The sequence below is a fragment of the Loxodonta africana genome, chromosome 3, assembly GCF_030014295.1.
Source record: "Loxodonta africana isolate mLoxAfr1 chromosome 3, mLoxAfr1.hap2, whole genome shotgun sequence".
NCBI lineage: Eukaryota > Metazoa > Chordata > Mammalia > Proboscidea > Elephantidae > Loxodonta > Loxodonta africana.
This window is the reverse complement of record NC_087344.1, coordinates 154514602-154530344: the sequence shown is the minus strand read 5'-3', so window position 1 is coordinate 154530344 and position 15743 is coordinate 154514602. Positions and strand designations below refer to the sequence as shown.

Here is a 15743-nt window from a genome sequence, read left to right as displayed (position 1 = left end):
TTTAGAGATAAGTGAGAAATTTATTTCCAAAGTTAATTAACTCAGTATTCTTTTTTCAGAGTATGGCTGCTTCTAAAACATCCCAAACCATCTATCTGCCTTTTTCTTAAAGATCTCTAGGTCTTTAAGGTATCTCCTAATATCACAGCCTACGTGCGATTGATGTTTGAATTAGAAACGATAAACACGTGTTTCAGATACCTTCATTTGTGTTCCTTTTGCTGCTCAGGACCCCAGTGCTTCCTGAACCAGGGTTTTAGGTCAGGACAAAGCATGATTTCGAAGGCAGACGTCCCAGGAACTCCTCAGGGTAGCTTAGAGTCCCTGGTACTGACATATTTCCTGGGTGTCTATTTTATACCAGAAACAGGTGACTCTAAGGTTTACTTTTGCTTTAATTTTATATGTAAGAAAAGAAGCCATGCAAGTTTACCCGTGTCGTTTCCTTCAGATAGGCCCAATGTATTGTACCAACCATTGTTTATGTATGAAAGCTCATTATAATTAATTTCTCTAGCGTTTTGGTGAGCCCGGGAAGCACCAGGTAGGTCTCTTTACTGTATATACCAGATGGAATCACAAAAGCCACACCATGTGCATGGTGATCCAAATATAGGTTCATAGAATAGTGCAAATGAGATTAAGTTACCCATGGGATTTTGTATCCCCTCAGTTCTTCACCAAAAAACCAAAACCACTGCCGTTGAGTCAATTCCGGCTCATAGCGACCCTATAGAACAGAGTAGAACTGCCCCATAGAGTTTCCAAGGAGTGCCTGGTGGATTCAAACTGCCAACCCCTTGGTTAGCAGCTGTAGCACTTAACCACTACACCACCAGGGTTTCCGTTCTTCACCAAGTATGGCATTTTTCTCTGTGACTCACCTTGGACCATCATACCTCCCACGGTAAATAATTCTGTCTTCTTTCAGATACAAGTGTGTCTGTGATGCAGGCTGGGTTGGTATCAACTGTGAAGTGGACAAAAATGAATGTCTTTCTAACCCATGCCAGAACGGAGGAATTTGTGACAATCTGGTGAATGGATACAGATGTACTTGCAAGAAGGGCTTTAAAGGTGAAGGCAAAAGTACATGTTTCTACCTCCCTTCTTTGCCTTTGTGTTGCATATTGCTTGGCTCACTTCATTTCCCTTTCCTTTTTGTCCGTTCGTTCATATAGCCAGCGTCAATAGAAGTGAATTCTACCTTCCATCTAGCAGAGAGGTCAGCTATTGAAACAGTACTATTAAGATGATTAGCTAAGATTTGATTTAGAGAGCTTTTGAACAAGTGTTCTAATCCAAAGCTTCTTAGAGAAGGTGTGGTTCTATGATAAGTCAAAAGAGAAATATGGCAATAGGATAAAAATATTTGTGTTCACTGTAATTTTGCATTAATAATAACATGGAAGAATCCTGTGTTCAGAACCTTTTCAACAAACCTTCTTACATATTGAGATAGTCTTAGATACATAGTTGCCTGTGGTCTTCTAGAAAAGTATATAGTAGAGGGAATTATGTAAAATCATTTTGTTGAGTTGTCACTGTTGTATGTCTACCATAAATTCTCAATTGGAAACTCAGAAGAGAGAATTTGCAGGTAAATAATTTTTGTTTTTGCACACATTTACTCCCCGACTCAAAATTTTTGTGCCAGGCAACTGTGATACATGAGTGTATTTCAGAGCCACTTTATTTGATGACTTAGAAATTTTCTGAGACTGTGTTTCAGTCATTGATTTTCAGATATACTACAATCTCATTTGCTTAAAAACTTACAGGTTTAAAGCGCTTTTATTTATCTCATTAATACTTGCTTATCAATGAGCCACGTAGAAATCAGAATGTCAAATCCAAAGTCATAGAGCTGTTGAGCAGGCCTCCACAGGCCTAGGCATCTTTTTCTCTTTTTACAGTACCCTCCTTCGGTGTTCTGAGGCTCTGTGCTAGGCTCTGTTGAAGATGTAACGACGTCTAGTGTTTAGGCACTGTCCTAACCCCACTAATCCTTCTTTACTTTCTTCCTTTTCATGGGGTGGTGGGGGGTAGATTTCTGCCTCGGATCTGGAAGAAGACAGTTTTGTGACTTCAGGAAGTACCACATAGTAGAGACTCACATATGAAGGAATGGACATAAATCAAAGGCATTGATTAATGTATTTGGAAAAGTTATCCCTTATCTTGACCAGATACTTTGCATATGTATCTGTGGCTGTAGAGTCGATTCCAACTCATGGCAACCCAATGTGTGCAGAGTAGAACTGCTCCACAGGGTTTTGATGGCTGTGACCTTTCAGAAGCAGATTGCCAGGTCTTTCTTCCAAAGCAGTTCTGGGTGGGTTCAAACCAGCAACCTTTTGGTTTGCAGCCAAGTGCATAAAGCTAAGCATTTAACTGTTTGTGCCACCCAGGGACTCCACGATAAGGGGAGTATAGAAAGGGGCTTATTTTTGGAACAAGCATCAGGCTTTTTACCCTTCATGGACTTTTCTGTCCTTTATTAAGAAATCACTTGTGTTTGCAGGTGCATTAGACTTTCAGGCCTTTAGAATATACTGTTGCTCCATTCATCCTTTTGACTAGTAGACCACTGCCATTTACTATCAGGGACTTGTCACTGAAACAAATGCTGGGGCATCTTGGTGGCTGGAAGAAAGGAATGCACTATTTGAAGTGTTTCATTTTTACCATCGAGAGCATTTGAATTAGTAATTGAGATAATGAGAGGCTGACAGAAAGTTTTACTTTCTTTTTGTTTTTTCCCCTTTTCTGTCTACAGGCCATAACTGTCAGGTGAATATTGATGAATGTGCTTCAAATCCATGCCTGAACCAAGGAACCTGCTCTGATGACATAAGTGGCTACACTTGCCATTGTGTGCTCCCATACACAGGTAGGTCCTGCAGGCGCCAAGCAGGGACCGAGCAGGTACTTGCCTTGGCTGTCAGAGTCTGAGTCTCAGTGATGCATGTCAGTGAGGCCATGATAAGTCTCCGAGAAGTCACTCCCTGTTTGCCCTTCTTGACCTCACCAACCAGATTTTGAGCTTTGAGAAAGCCTCCCAAGAAACAGACAGTGGGGACACCCATTTGTCTTCTTTGTAATTAAGGACCTTAAATGGTTTTTAAATTATAAATATCGCTGGTGCATAAAGTCTCACAGATATAGGAAGTACCTAGCTATCCCCAGGCTGCTGTTGTGTGCCATGGAGTCAGTTCCAACTCATAGCAACCCCAAGTGAAGGGGTAGAACTGCCCCAAAGGGTTTCCTAGACTGTAATCTTTATGGAAGCAGATAGCCAGGTCTTTCTCCCGTGGAGCCACTGGGTAGGTTCAAATCGACCACCTTTTGGTTAGCAGCTGAACACTTAACTGCTGGGCCACCAGGGCCTCTTTCATCCCCAGGCATGATAGTATAAATAATACCATCCTGTAATTACAGCACTGGTCACGTTTGTTGGTAGTGAGAAGATTATCTCACTTGCAAACATAAAGACAGAATTGGTGGTTATGGAGAGGTGTAAGCAGGTGTCACTGTGCTCAGTCACATCATGAAGCTTACCTGAGTGTGACTTAGGTGTACAGTTCATCTTGAAAATGTTTATTTTTATCACGCTATTCAGATACCGTAACTATATTTGACTGTATGCTGGCTATTGATTTTTATGTAGAAAAGGATCTGAATTAAAAGAATTTACTATGTGTGACTTTAGAGAAATTATATCTGACTGAAAGTCCAGGCAGATTGAAATTTCAGTGTTGAGTGTGGCTAAGGTTTCTAAGCTGCACTGAGTATGTCTAGCATGAAAAGAACTAAGCACTTTTTCCTTTGTAAGTCACTTTTTTGACCGAACACATAAAAAACTGGTTAGAGATTTTAGTGAAAAATTACAATTTTTTTTTTCTTTTTGAATACAAAATTTTAGGCTGATATTTAAAATTGAATTAGTTGTAATTTGACCTTAAAAGGAGCTGCTCCCTTTTAATAAAATACCCTTATTTTGATTTTTTTTTTTTTTGGTGCAATCTTATATTTAGCGTAGTCAATTTTTTTTAATGAAGTTCATGGCGTTTGTTTGCTTTGGGTGCATAAAACCACAATGACTCTGGTAATAACATAACTTTGATAATAATATAAGAACTTTCTTTTTAAAAAGTTGACTAAACAAATTTTTGCTTCTACATTTGTTTCTAGAGGCAATTTATTTGAAAAGTTTATTTTATTAGCTATGTTGAGGTGAATTTGAATATTTTAAAAATTGATTTAAAAAAAGATAAATAGATTTTAAGTGGCCAACCTTTACTAGCTTATTTATAGTTTCTAAAATGTTTCACATTCACTAGCATTTAATTATCACAATAATTCTGGGAAGTATTGTCCCATTTTACAGATGGGGAAACTCAGGTTCCGAGATGGCCAGAAGTTTGTCCAAGTAAGTGAGTTAGCTAGTAGTTGTTGGAGTCAGAACTTTAGCCCAGGTTCTTCTGAGCGAAAAGGTCAGGAGTTCAGATCCACCAGTCACTCCTTGGAAGCCCTATGGGGCAGTTCTACTCTGTCCTGTAGGGTCACCGTGAGTTGGAACTGACTCGACAGCAATGGGTGAGGTTTGGTTTTTTTATGTTGCACAGAAAAAGAAAAGGTCTAATTCTCCAGAAAGTCAAGAAACTGTTCTAACTTTTTAAGGTGGTGTTGTTTGTTATTCTTAGGTGCCGCCGAGTCGGCTCCTACTCATAGCGAGCCTACGCACAACAGAACGAAACACTTGCCCGGTCATGTGCCATCCTTATAATCAATGTTATGCTTGAGCTCATTGTTGCGGCCACTGTGTCAATCCACCTTGTTGAGGGTCTTCCTCTTTTCCACTGACTCTGTACTCTGCCAGCATGATGTCGTTCTTCAGGAACTGATCCCTTCTGACAACATGTCCAAAGTATGTAAGACGCAGTCTCACCATCCTTGCTTCTAAGGAACATTCTGGTTGTACTTCTTCTAAGACAGATTTGTTCATTCTTTTGGCAGTCCATGGTATATTCAATACTTTTCGCCAACACCACAGTTCAAAGGCGTCAACTCTTCTTCGGTCTTGCTTATTCATTGTCCAGCTTTCACATGCATGTGATGCGACTGAAAATACCATGGCTTGGGTCAGGCACACCTTAGGCTTCAGGGTGACATCTTTGCTCTTCAATACTTTGAAGAGGTCCTTTGCAGCAGTTTTGCCCAATGCAACGCATCTTTTGATTTCTTGACTCCTGCTTCCATGGCTGTTGATTTTGGATCCAAGTAAAATGAAATCCTTGACAACTTCAATCTTTTCTCCGTTTATCATGATGTTGCCTATTGATCCAGTTGTGAGGATTTTTGTTTTCTTTATGTTGAGGTGTAATCCATACCGAAGGCTGTAGTCTTTGATCTTCATTAGTAAGTGCTTCAAGCCCTCTTCACTTTCAGCAAGCAAGGCTGTGTCATCTGCATAATGCAGGTTGTTAACGAGTCTTCCTCCAATCCTGATGCCCTGTTCTTCTTCATATAGTCCAGCTTCTTGGATTATTTGCTCAGCATACAGATTGAATAGGTATGGTGAAAGAATACAACCCTGACGCACACTTTTCCTGACTTTAAACTAATCAGTATCCCCTTGTTCTGTCTGAACAACTGCCTCTTGATCTATGTAAAGGTCCCTCATGAGCACAATGAAGTGTTCTGGAATTCCCATTCTTTGCAGTGTTATCCATAGTTTGTTATGATCCACACAGTCAAATGCCTTTGCATAGTCAATAAAACACAGGTAAACATCCTTCTGGTATTCTCTGCTTTCAGCCAAGATCCATCTGACATCAGCAATAATATCCCTGGTTCCACATCCTCTTTTGAAACCTGCCTGGATTTCTGGCAGTTCTCTGTTGATATACTACTGCAGCCGTTTTTGAATGATCTTCAGCAGAATTTTGCTTGGGTGTGATATTAATGATATTGTTCTATAATTTCCACATTCGGTTGGATCACCTTTCTTGGGAATAGGCATAAATATGGATCTCTTCCAATCAGTTGGCCAGGAAGCTGTCTTCCATATTTCTTGGCATAGATGAGTGAGCACCTCCAGCGCTGCATCTGTTTGTTGAAACATCTCAATTGATATTCCATCAATTCCTGGAGCCTTGTTTTTCGCCAGTGCCTTCAGAGCAGCTTGGGCTTCTTCCTTCAGTATCATCGGTTCCTGATCAAATGCCACCTCTTAAAATGCTTGAATATCGACTAATTCTTTTTGGTATAATGACTCTGTGTATTGTTTCCATCTTCTTTTGATGCTTCCTGCGTTGTTTAATATTTTCCCCCATGGAATCCTTCACTACTGCAACTCAAGGCTTGAATTTTTTCTTCAGTTTTCAGCTTGCAAAACGCCGAGCGTGTTCTTCCCTTTTGGTTTTCCATCTCCAGCTCTTTGCACATGTCAGTATAATACTTTACTTTGTCTTCTCAAGAGGCCCTTTGAAATCTTCTGTTCAATTCTTTTACTTCATCAATTCTTCCTTTTGCTTTAGCTGCTCGACCCTCAGGAGCAAGTTTCAGAGTCTCCTCTGACATCCACCTTGGTCTTTTCTTTCTTTCCTGTCTTTTCAGTGACTTCTTGCTTTCTTCATGGATGATGTCCTTGATGTCATTCTGCAACTCGTCTAGTCTTCGGTCGCTAGTGTTCAATGTGTCAAACCTATTGAGATGGTCTGTAAATTCGGGTGGGATATACTCAAGGTCATATTTTGGCTCTCATGGACTTGCTCTGATTTTCTTCAGTTTCAGCTTGAACTTGCATGTGAGCAATTGATGGTCTGTTCCACAGTCAGCCCCAGGCTTGTTCTGACTGATGATGTTGAGCTTTCTCATCATCTGTTTCCACAGATGTAGTCAATTTGATTTCTGTATGTTCCGTCTGGTGAGGTCTGTGTGTATAGTCACCATTTATGTTGGTGAAAGAAGGTATTTGCAATGAAGAAGTCATTGGTCTTGCAAAATTCTATCATTCGATCTCCGGCATTGTTTCTGTCACCAAGGCCATATTTTCCAACTACTGAGCCTTCTTCTTTGTTTCCAACTTTCACATTCCAATCGCCAGTAATTATCAATGCATGTAGATCACATATTTGATCAATTTCAGACTACAGCAGCTGATAAAAATCTATTTCTTCATCTTTGGCCCCAGTGGTTGATGCGTAAATTTGAATAATAGTCGTATTAACTGGTCTTCCTTGTAGGCGTATGGATATTATCCTATCACTGACAGCGTTGTACTTCAGGATAGATCTTGATACGTTCTTTTTGATGATGAACGCAACACCATTCCTCTTTGAGTTGTCATTCCCAGCATAGTAGACGATATGATTGTCCGATTCAAAATGGCCAATACCAGTCCATTTCAGCTCACTAATGCCTAGGTTATCGATGTTTATGCGTTCCATTTCATTTTTGACAATTTCCAATTTTCCTAGATTCACACTTAGTACATTCCAGGTTCCGATTATTAACGGATGCTTGCAGCTGTTTCTTCTCATTTTTAGTCGTGCCACATCAGCAAATGAAGGTCCCGAAAGCTTTACTCCTTCCACATCATTAAGGTCGGGTCTACTTTGAGGAGGCAGCTCTTCCCCAGTCATCTTTTGAGTGCCTTCCAACCTGGGGGCTCATCTTCTAGCACTATGTCAGACAGTGTTCCGCTGCTATTCATAAGGTTTTCACTGGGTAATGCTTTTCAGAAGTAGACTGCCGGGTCCTTCTTCCTAGCTTTTTTTAATACAGATACAAAACTACATCTCAAGAAGTGACATTTTTGCTCACAATTGTGAAAGTGTAAATTGTTACATTGAAGGGCAGGTTAACATGAGGTTTTAAGAAAAGCCTTTAAAATGTACTAATCTTGGATATAACTCACTTTTAGGAAGTTTTCTTAAGGAAATAATCAGTGATTTTCAGCACTGATTTTTAGCATTTTTAATTGTTAGAATGGTTTATATTATAATGCTCAAAATTGGAAAGAGCCAAAAAGTATTAAAAATAAGGAATGAGTTGAACAAGAATGAAATTAAGAAAAACAGTTTATTGATAGATCACTATGCTTCATTCAAATATCTTACAGGGTAGTTTTACACATGGGTTTCAAACTTTTAGTTTTTGTTAGCAGCAGATCCCTTTCTTCAGACAGAATCTCACCAGAAGTATAGTAAACGAAACAGATGACAGCTGAGCTTCTCTGGTTAACATAAAGGCTACACCAGGACTTGGCCTTCATTGCTTCAGTTGTACCACTGCAGAAATCCACGGCTCTTGGATCACAGTTTGTAAATCACTATCAGGTGAAGAGTATGTGGTGGTAGACTTTGGAGTCAAAGAGACCTGGATTTGAATCCAAGCTCTGACACATTTGCTTGCTGTATGACCTTGGGCATGGTATTTGACTTCTTTCAGGGTCCAATTTTCATTATATTTAAAATGGGGTACATGATATCTCTCTCAAAGAGTTGTTGCCATTTAAGGGGCTCCGTAAGGTTTCTAACACAGAAGTATGCTTAATAAGTGTTTAATGAATAAATGAACAATTTGAAAAGAAAGCTAAGGCAGGAAGTATTGGTGAGCAGTTATCAATGATCCTAGTGATGTAAGTGTAAGGAGACCTGCTTCTAGGCAATCAGAATTTCCTCACTGTTTCCCCATCTCTGATGTGCCTTCTGATCAACCCATTCCCTTCTGGATCAGGTCAGCAAAGATGGCGAGGAAACCGTTTTGAGCCCATCAGTGACTGAGGCACAAGAGGCCACATTGCTGCTTCTTCCTTGCTCATGTGAAGGAGGATCTCAGTGGCTGAGCTTTTGAGTAGCTGAATCTTAGCTATGGAGGTGCAGAAACTATCACACCTGATTGACATGGGTGTCCAAATCCACACGCCCATCAATAATAAGTAATAGTGAAGATGATTGCCCAGCGGTTGTTGAGTATTCATTCTACTTGCCTGACTCAATGCCAATGATACTTTGTATGATTTTTTTCATTTAATCCTCAAAAAAGTCTCTGTGAGTTAACTTTGACTCTAATTCCTATTTTACTAAAAGGAGGATTCAGAGAAGATAAATAACTTGCCTGAGGTCACATAGTAATGTCAGAGCCAAGACTCAAAGCACTGAGGATCTCTCAGATTCCAAAGCCTCTTAACCACTTTGTTGTTATTGTGGTTAGTTGCTGTCAAGTTGACTCTGATTCGTGGCAACCTTATATATAACAGAAGGAAACATGACCCAGTCCTTTGCCTGTCTTCATGGTTGTTGGTATGGTTGAGTCCATTGTTCTGGCTATTGTGTCAGTACATTTCATTTAGAGTATCCTTCATTTTCCTTGACCCTCTACTTTACCAAACAAGTGTTCCTTTCTAGTGATTGGTCTTTCCTGATGACGTATCCAAAGTAAGTAAACCGAGGTCTTGCTGTCCTCACCTCTAAGGAACATCCTAGTTGTATTTCTTCTAAGACTGATTTGTTCATTATTTTGTCCGTCTATGGTATAGTCAGTATTCTTTGCCAACACCACAATTCAGATCCATCAGCTCTTCTGTGTTCCTTTTTTCACTATCCAACTTTTGCATGCACAGTAATGATGGAAAAGACCATGGCTTGGGTCAGATGAACCTTAGTCATCAGAGCTTTTTAAAACTTTAAAGAGGTCTTTTGCCACATATTTACCCAATGCAATACATAGGGAACGGAGGAGAAAACTTCAGTGAGGCAGCTGCCCCTTCTCAGTGCTGATATTGCCCATGCAAAAAATTTATCTAGTGTCTCTAATATTAGTATTTTTTTTTTTTTTTCTTTTCAAGCTAGTGTCTTTAGAAAGTCATTTGGTTTCTTAACTGCTGCTTCCATGAGAACATCCTTTGGAATATAGTTTGGGAAAATTTCTGCTTCCTTGGCAAGTTCTCTATCATAAACTCTGTCATTTGCTTTACAGGCAAGAACTGTCAGACTGTATTGGCTCCCTGTTCTCCAAACCCTTGTGAGAATGCTGCTGTTTGCAAAGAGGCCCCAAATTTTGAGAGTTATACCTGTCTGTGCACTCCTGGTTGGCAAGGTAACAACACAGGGGTGGAGAAGCCAAGGAAAATTCGTTCTGAACTTTAAACAGAGTGATGAGGTTATCAGGTGACATGGAAGGCCCTGGTCTTCTGAGGCCTGCCCATCTTCTTCAAGAGCACAGGTCTTGCACAAGAGCTGCTTACATAGCCATTCTGTTTTCCGTGTCTTTGGAGCCCCCTAGTGGTTTGTTCTTTTTGTTTGTTTTAGTGGCTAGAAGACTACAGCCCTAGAGTCTCAAACCAGGGTGTTTAACAGGGAATTTGGGTACCTTGGAAGCAATTTTCCCAGAAGGAACAGAAGTTTTCATGGGACTTCCCATGCCAGGAGACCAACCAGGATATCTCTGACGTAGCCTCATCCACCCCAGCTGAAGCTCAGGCTACCCATAAATGTCTGTGGGAATCAACTTCCAAAGACTGGTCCATTCATTGCCCCTGTGTTTCTAGGTCAGCGGTGTACAATTGACATTGACGAGTGTGTCTCCAAGCCCTGCATGAACCTTGGCATCTGCCATAACACCCCAGGCAGTTACATGTGCGAGTGCCCTCCAGGCTTCAGTGGTATGGACTGTGAGGAGGACATCAATGACTGCCTTGCCAGTGAGTATGCCAGCCAGCGCCTGAGCCCTGTCAGAGAGAGGAAAGCACATAGGGAACAGATGAGAAGGCCTCAGGGAGGCAACTGCCTCTTCGCAGTGCTCATACTGGCCAGGCAAATCATTTATCTAGTGTCTTTAATATTAGTTTTTTTTTTTTTAGTTTTCCCTTCCAAGCTAGTGTCTTCAGGAGTTGAGACAATGGAATCTCTTTTAAGCATTCCCCTATTAGATTTCGTACGTTGATGAGATGGGTGGGGACAGTGCTATGATAGGTTTTTTTTTCCTTCTCTCTGGTCAGATTTCTTGAGGTATAATTAACTTGTAATAAACTATACATGTATGAAGTACACAATTTGATAGGTTTTGGTGTATGATACCTGTGAAACCATCACTAAAAATAGTGAACATATCTCTCCCTGTGAAAGTATCCTCATCCCTTTTGTAATTTGACCCTCCCCACCACTATTGCCTTCGGACAATCAAGGATCTACTGTTCTGTCCCCATAGATTAGCTTGTGTTTAGGTTTTTTTTTTTTTTACAATTTGATGTAAATGGAATCATATAATACATATTCTTTTTGTTGTTGTTCTGACTTCTTTCAACCAACATATGATTTGAGATTTGTCTGTATTGTGTGTGTATCATGCGCTCATTCCATTTTATTGCTGAGTATTATTCCATTATATGGATATACTGCAATTCATTAATAAATGAACATTTGGGTTTTTTTTTTTTTTTTTTTTCCAGCTTTGGGGTGTTAACAAATATAGTTGCTGTGAATGAGTCTTCAGATAGACATATGTTTCATTTCTCTTAAGTAAATACCTAGGAGTAGAATGACTGAGTCATATGGTAGATATATGTTTAAATTTTTAAGAAATTGCCAAAATGTTTTCCAAGGTGTTATACTGTTTTCATTCCCACTAGCATTGTATGTAGGGGCAGTGGTAGTTCAGTGGTAGAATTCTCACCTTCCATGCGGGAGATCTGGATTCTATCCCCAGCCAATGCACCTCAAGCACAGCTGCCACCCATCTGTCAGTGGAGGTTTGTATTTTGCTATGATGCTGAACAGGTTTCAGTGGAGCTTCCAGACTAAGAGAGACTAGGAAGAAAGGCCTGGAGATCTACTTCTGAAAAACCTGCCAATAAAAACCCTGTGGATCCACAAGGATCTGATCCCTTTGTGTGGGGGGTTGCTGTGAGTTGGGGGCTGACTTGGCAGCAGCTAACAGCAACAACAAGCGTTGTATGAGAGTTCCAATTGCACCACATATGCAGGGGCATTTGGTATGGTTAGTTATTTTAATTTTAACCCTGGTGGCGTAGTGGTTAAGAGCTACGGCTGCTAACCAAGGTTGGCAGTTTGAATCCACCAGGCTTTCCTTGGAAACTTTATTGGGCGGTTCTACTCTGTCCTATAGGGTCGCTATATGTCGGAATCAACTCCACAGCAACGAGTTTGATTTTGGTTTAGTGGGTGCACAGTGGTATTTCACTGTAGATTTACTTTGCATTTTCCTATTTACTAATATTGTTAAGCATTTTCCTGGCATTCTGTGTGTTGGGGCACATATTTGATTTACAAACATATAAAATTAAGAGGTACAGAAGTTGTAAATATGTGGGAGAACAGTACAACTTTTATACCTCCTAATGTTACAGAACTATTATTGGAGATGTGTAGGTAGTTTATCCCAATTACCAAGCAGGTTATCAGACAATTAGATGTTATCGTATGCATCTTCACAAATGGGAGGATTATGGGAAAAGTCAGAATCGTTACTGCCCCTAGTGCAACTTAGTTCTTATTTCTCACCTTTGCGAGCCTAAGATGAAGTTGATGCTGATGTTCGGAACTCTGATTCCCACGTGCAATGTCTTAGATCCTTGCCAGAATGGAGGGTCCTGTGTGGATGGAGTCAATACTTTCTTCTGCCTCTGCCTTCCGGGGTTCATTGGGGACAAGTGCCAGACAGACATGGATGAGTGTCTGAGTGAGCCCTGTAAGAATGGAGGGACCTGCTCCGACTATGTCAGCAGTTACACCTGCAAGTGTCAGGCGGGATTTGATGGAGTCCACTGTGAGAACAACATTGATGAGTGCACGGAGAGGTGAGCCACCCTTGCACACAAGCACAATGTCTTATGGGAAAAAAGGAGAAGGGGAAGTTTCAGTGCTGGGATGGGCAGAGATGGTGCATCCACTTGGGTTCCACGTCCACAACCATCTCCTATTGCCTAGTCCCCAAAGGTCAGGTGTTGAAAAGCTCAGGGGGATAAGCATCATCATTTATTTCTCACTCAGAGAACAGAAAGAGCTATAATCCTTTTCCATTCTCGCCTTGGCCTCTTGTTCATTTCAACTGACAAGTGATCCAAAGATGCCTCTATCTTTGCAGATTTGTCACTGCTCTGTAACAACTAATTTCTGGGAGGTTTTTTGTTTTTAATTAATGAGTTTGTTCTGTTTCTCTTTCGTAAAGAAATCTAAAGTCAAGAGCTGTTTATTTAGCACTTTTCATATAAGTTAAACTGACTTAGGGAAAAAATGAAGTGTGATATGTGGAAAACCACAAAAGGACTGGGAAAAACCTAGAAGAAAACTTTACCTTCCCTAGGTATCTCTAGTGAGTTCAGCCTTCTGAATTCTCCTAAGCCTGTTGGGATTTGGGTTGCTTGGGGTGTTTTTTTGTAGGGTTTTACCTCTATAATATCTTAGATTCCAGAAACCTTACTTTTCAAATAGCAAGGTCAGAGGAACCAGGTTACAAAGCTGATGTTGCTGTCATGTTTGCTCCTTAGCTCCTGTTTCAATGGTGGCACGTGTGTTGATGGGATTAACTCCTTCTCCTGCTTGTGCCCTGTGGGCTTCACTGGCCCCTTCTGCCTCCATGAGATCAATGAATGCAACTCTCACCCATGCCTGAATGAGGGAACGTGTGTTGATGGCCTGGGTACCTACCGCTGTGTCTGTCCCTTGGGCTACACTGGGAAAAACTGTCAGGTAATTAACTTCCTCCCCGCTCAGTCAGGACCAGGCAGTATTTTGTTCTGTTGTACATACGACAGGGTCGCTATGAGCCAGAACCAACTCGATGGCACCTAACAACAACAACACTCATTCAGCTGCCTCACAGTAGCTGAGTCTTAGACTTACTTTGTTTCTGGACAGATTCAGTCTGTCCTAAAAGAGAACATTCTGGTCTCAGGGATGTCTCTGAAATAATCCGGATGACTTCTTATTAGCTGGTAGATTCCAAAATGGCGACACTGACAAGATTATATGGATTAACAAACATACGTAAGATTGTTAATAACAGGCTTACCAAGAACATCAGAAAATAAGCATGGGAAATAAGCACAGAGCTACCTGTTACACTGGGAACACAGAAAGAGAAATAAAGAACAATCAAGATAGTCTTTAAAGAACAGATGCACCATCTAAGGGGATAATAATATCTTGTAATGTTGTAACATTCCCAAAACCAAACTATTCACATATCCTTTTAATTCAAATAAATAAATACACCTTTTCATAGAATCTTAGGATCAGAAGAAGCACTCACGGGCAGCTCGTCTAGCCTTTCGTGTCATGAAAGAAAAAACTGAGCCCCACGGGTGACATGTCTCTTTAGCAATGTTGGAATATCAGAATTCCAAAGAATTCAGGAGTAAACGGCCAAACTTGACTCCAGGGTGCACTTCAATAAGGCTTTGGTTATTTTGGATGTGAAAGCAGTCACTTCTGCATATTAAACAGCTTATTCATGATTCTGTGCGTCAGGACAACATTCTTCACGGGCTCCGACCCGTTATCACGGGGTGAGATTGGAGGTGCTGGCGAAGCTCTCTGCCTTCCCCCTTTTGCCCCTTCTTTCAGCACCTAGCCTCTGCTCTAAGTGGGGCCTTCCTCTCCCCAAGGGGCCGAGCTGCCACCTACGAATCACGAATCACGAAGGAGAAAGGCGCTAGTCCCCTCTCACTCTTTGCTTCATGTTTTATATCAGCCTGTTTTTTTTTTTTTTTCCCTGTAGAATAAGCTTTTGACAGTCTTATGTTTATTAAACAGTCCTTAAATGCTTTTACCCATATTCGTCACAGATTGGGTCAAGACAAGACCGCTGTGGATCTCTCACAGGCTTAGCAGAGGAACTTGTCTGACAGCTTCCACTTGTTCTTTCTCTAGCCCCACAAAGGCTGCTGCGTGTCGTGTCCAGAGCACAGGGAATAACTGAATTTACTCGGTTCCCTCAAATGATTAAACTTCTGTAGTAAAAACTTCCTAAATAGCAGAACTAGGAAGAATTAGACTATGTAAAACACAGTTAAGTGTTAAGGTGCTAACTGAAAGGCTGGTGGATCGAGCCCACCCAGAAGCACCTTGGAAGACAGGCGTGGTGATCTGCTTTGGAAAGGGCACAGCCTTGAAAATCGTTTGGAGTACACTTCTACCTCTGACACACATGGGGGCGCCATGAGTCAGCATCAACTCAACAGCAACTTTTTTTTTTTTTAAAGAACTAAATATACCTGGGAACACTAGATCTAGTTTAAGATTGGGTGAGAGCTTTTTTATTTTTGTTTTTTATAATTCGGTGAGTTAGTGTGCTTTCCTTCAATTCCTTGAAACACAATGTAACTTATTTTCTTCATTTTTGCCATTTGGATTTTGATGTCTGTGCCCCCCTGCCTCTGTTTCAGACCCTGGTGAACCTCTGCAGCCGGTCTCCATGTAAAAACAAAGGTACCTGCATTCAGGACAAAGCAGAGTTTCGGTGCCTGTGTCCCTCTGGATGGGCTGGTGCCTACTGTGACGTGCCCAGTGTCTCCTGTGAGGTGGCAGCCTCCCACAGAGGTGAGCTCTGCCCCCTTGGGCTTTAGGGTCAGGTATTCACTCAAGTATTGACTTCCCAGCGCTGTTCTATAGTGAGGGTTATTACTGTGGGATAAGATGGTAGTGAATGGGCAGCGCTCTGGAAAAAGGGCCTGAGATAGAAGGTGAAAGGGCAGAGGACCAGGTTTAGCAATT

The 15743-nt window shown here is 41.0% G+C and overlaps 1 protein-coding gene across 3 annotated transcripts in view; it reads left to right on the top strand.

Moving 5' to 3' along the window:
* The window catches only part of NOTCH2 (notch receptor 2), a 217866-nt gene that overhangs the window by 178384 nt on the left and 23739 nt on the right, over positions 1-15743 (top strand). For all 3 annotated transcript variants that reach the window (XM_023547517.2, XM_010589625.3, XM_064282355.1), the window contains 7 exons: positions 932-1077; positions 2780-2893; positions 9988-10107; positions 10559-10711; positions 12598-12826; positions 13517-13718; positions 15416-15569. In XM_023547517.2, coding sequence (XP_023403285.1) covers positions 932-1077; positions 2780-2893; positions 9988-10107; positions 10559-10711; positions 12598-12826; positions 13517-13718; positions 15416-15569 — 1118 coding nt within the window. The remainder of the gene's footprint in view (positions 1-931; positions 1078-2779; positions 2894-9987; positions 10108-10558; positions 10712-12597; positions 12827-13516; positions 13719-15415; positions 15570-15743) is intronic.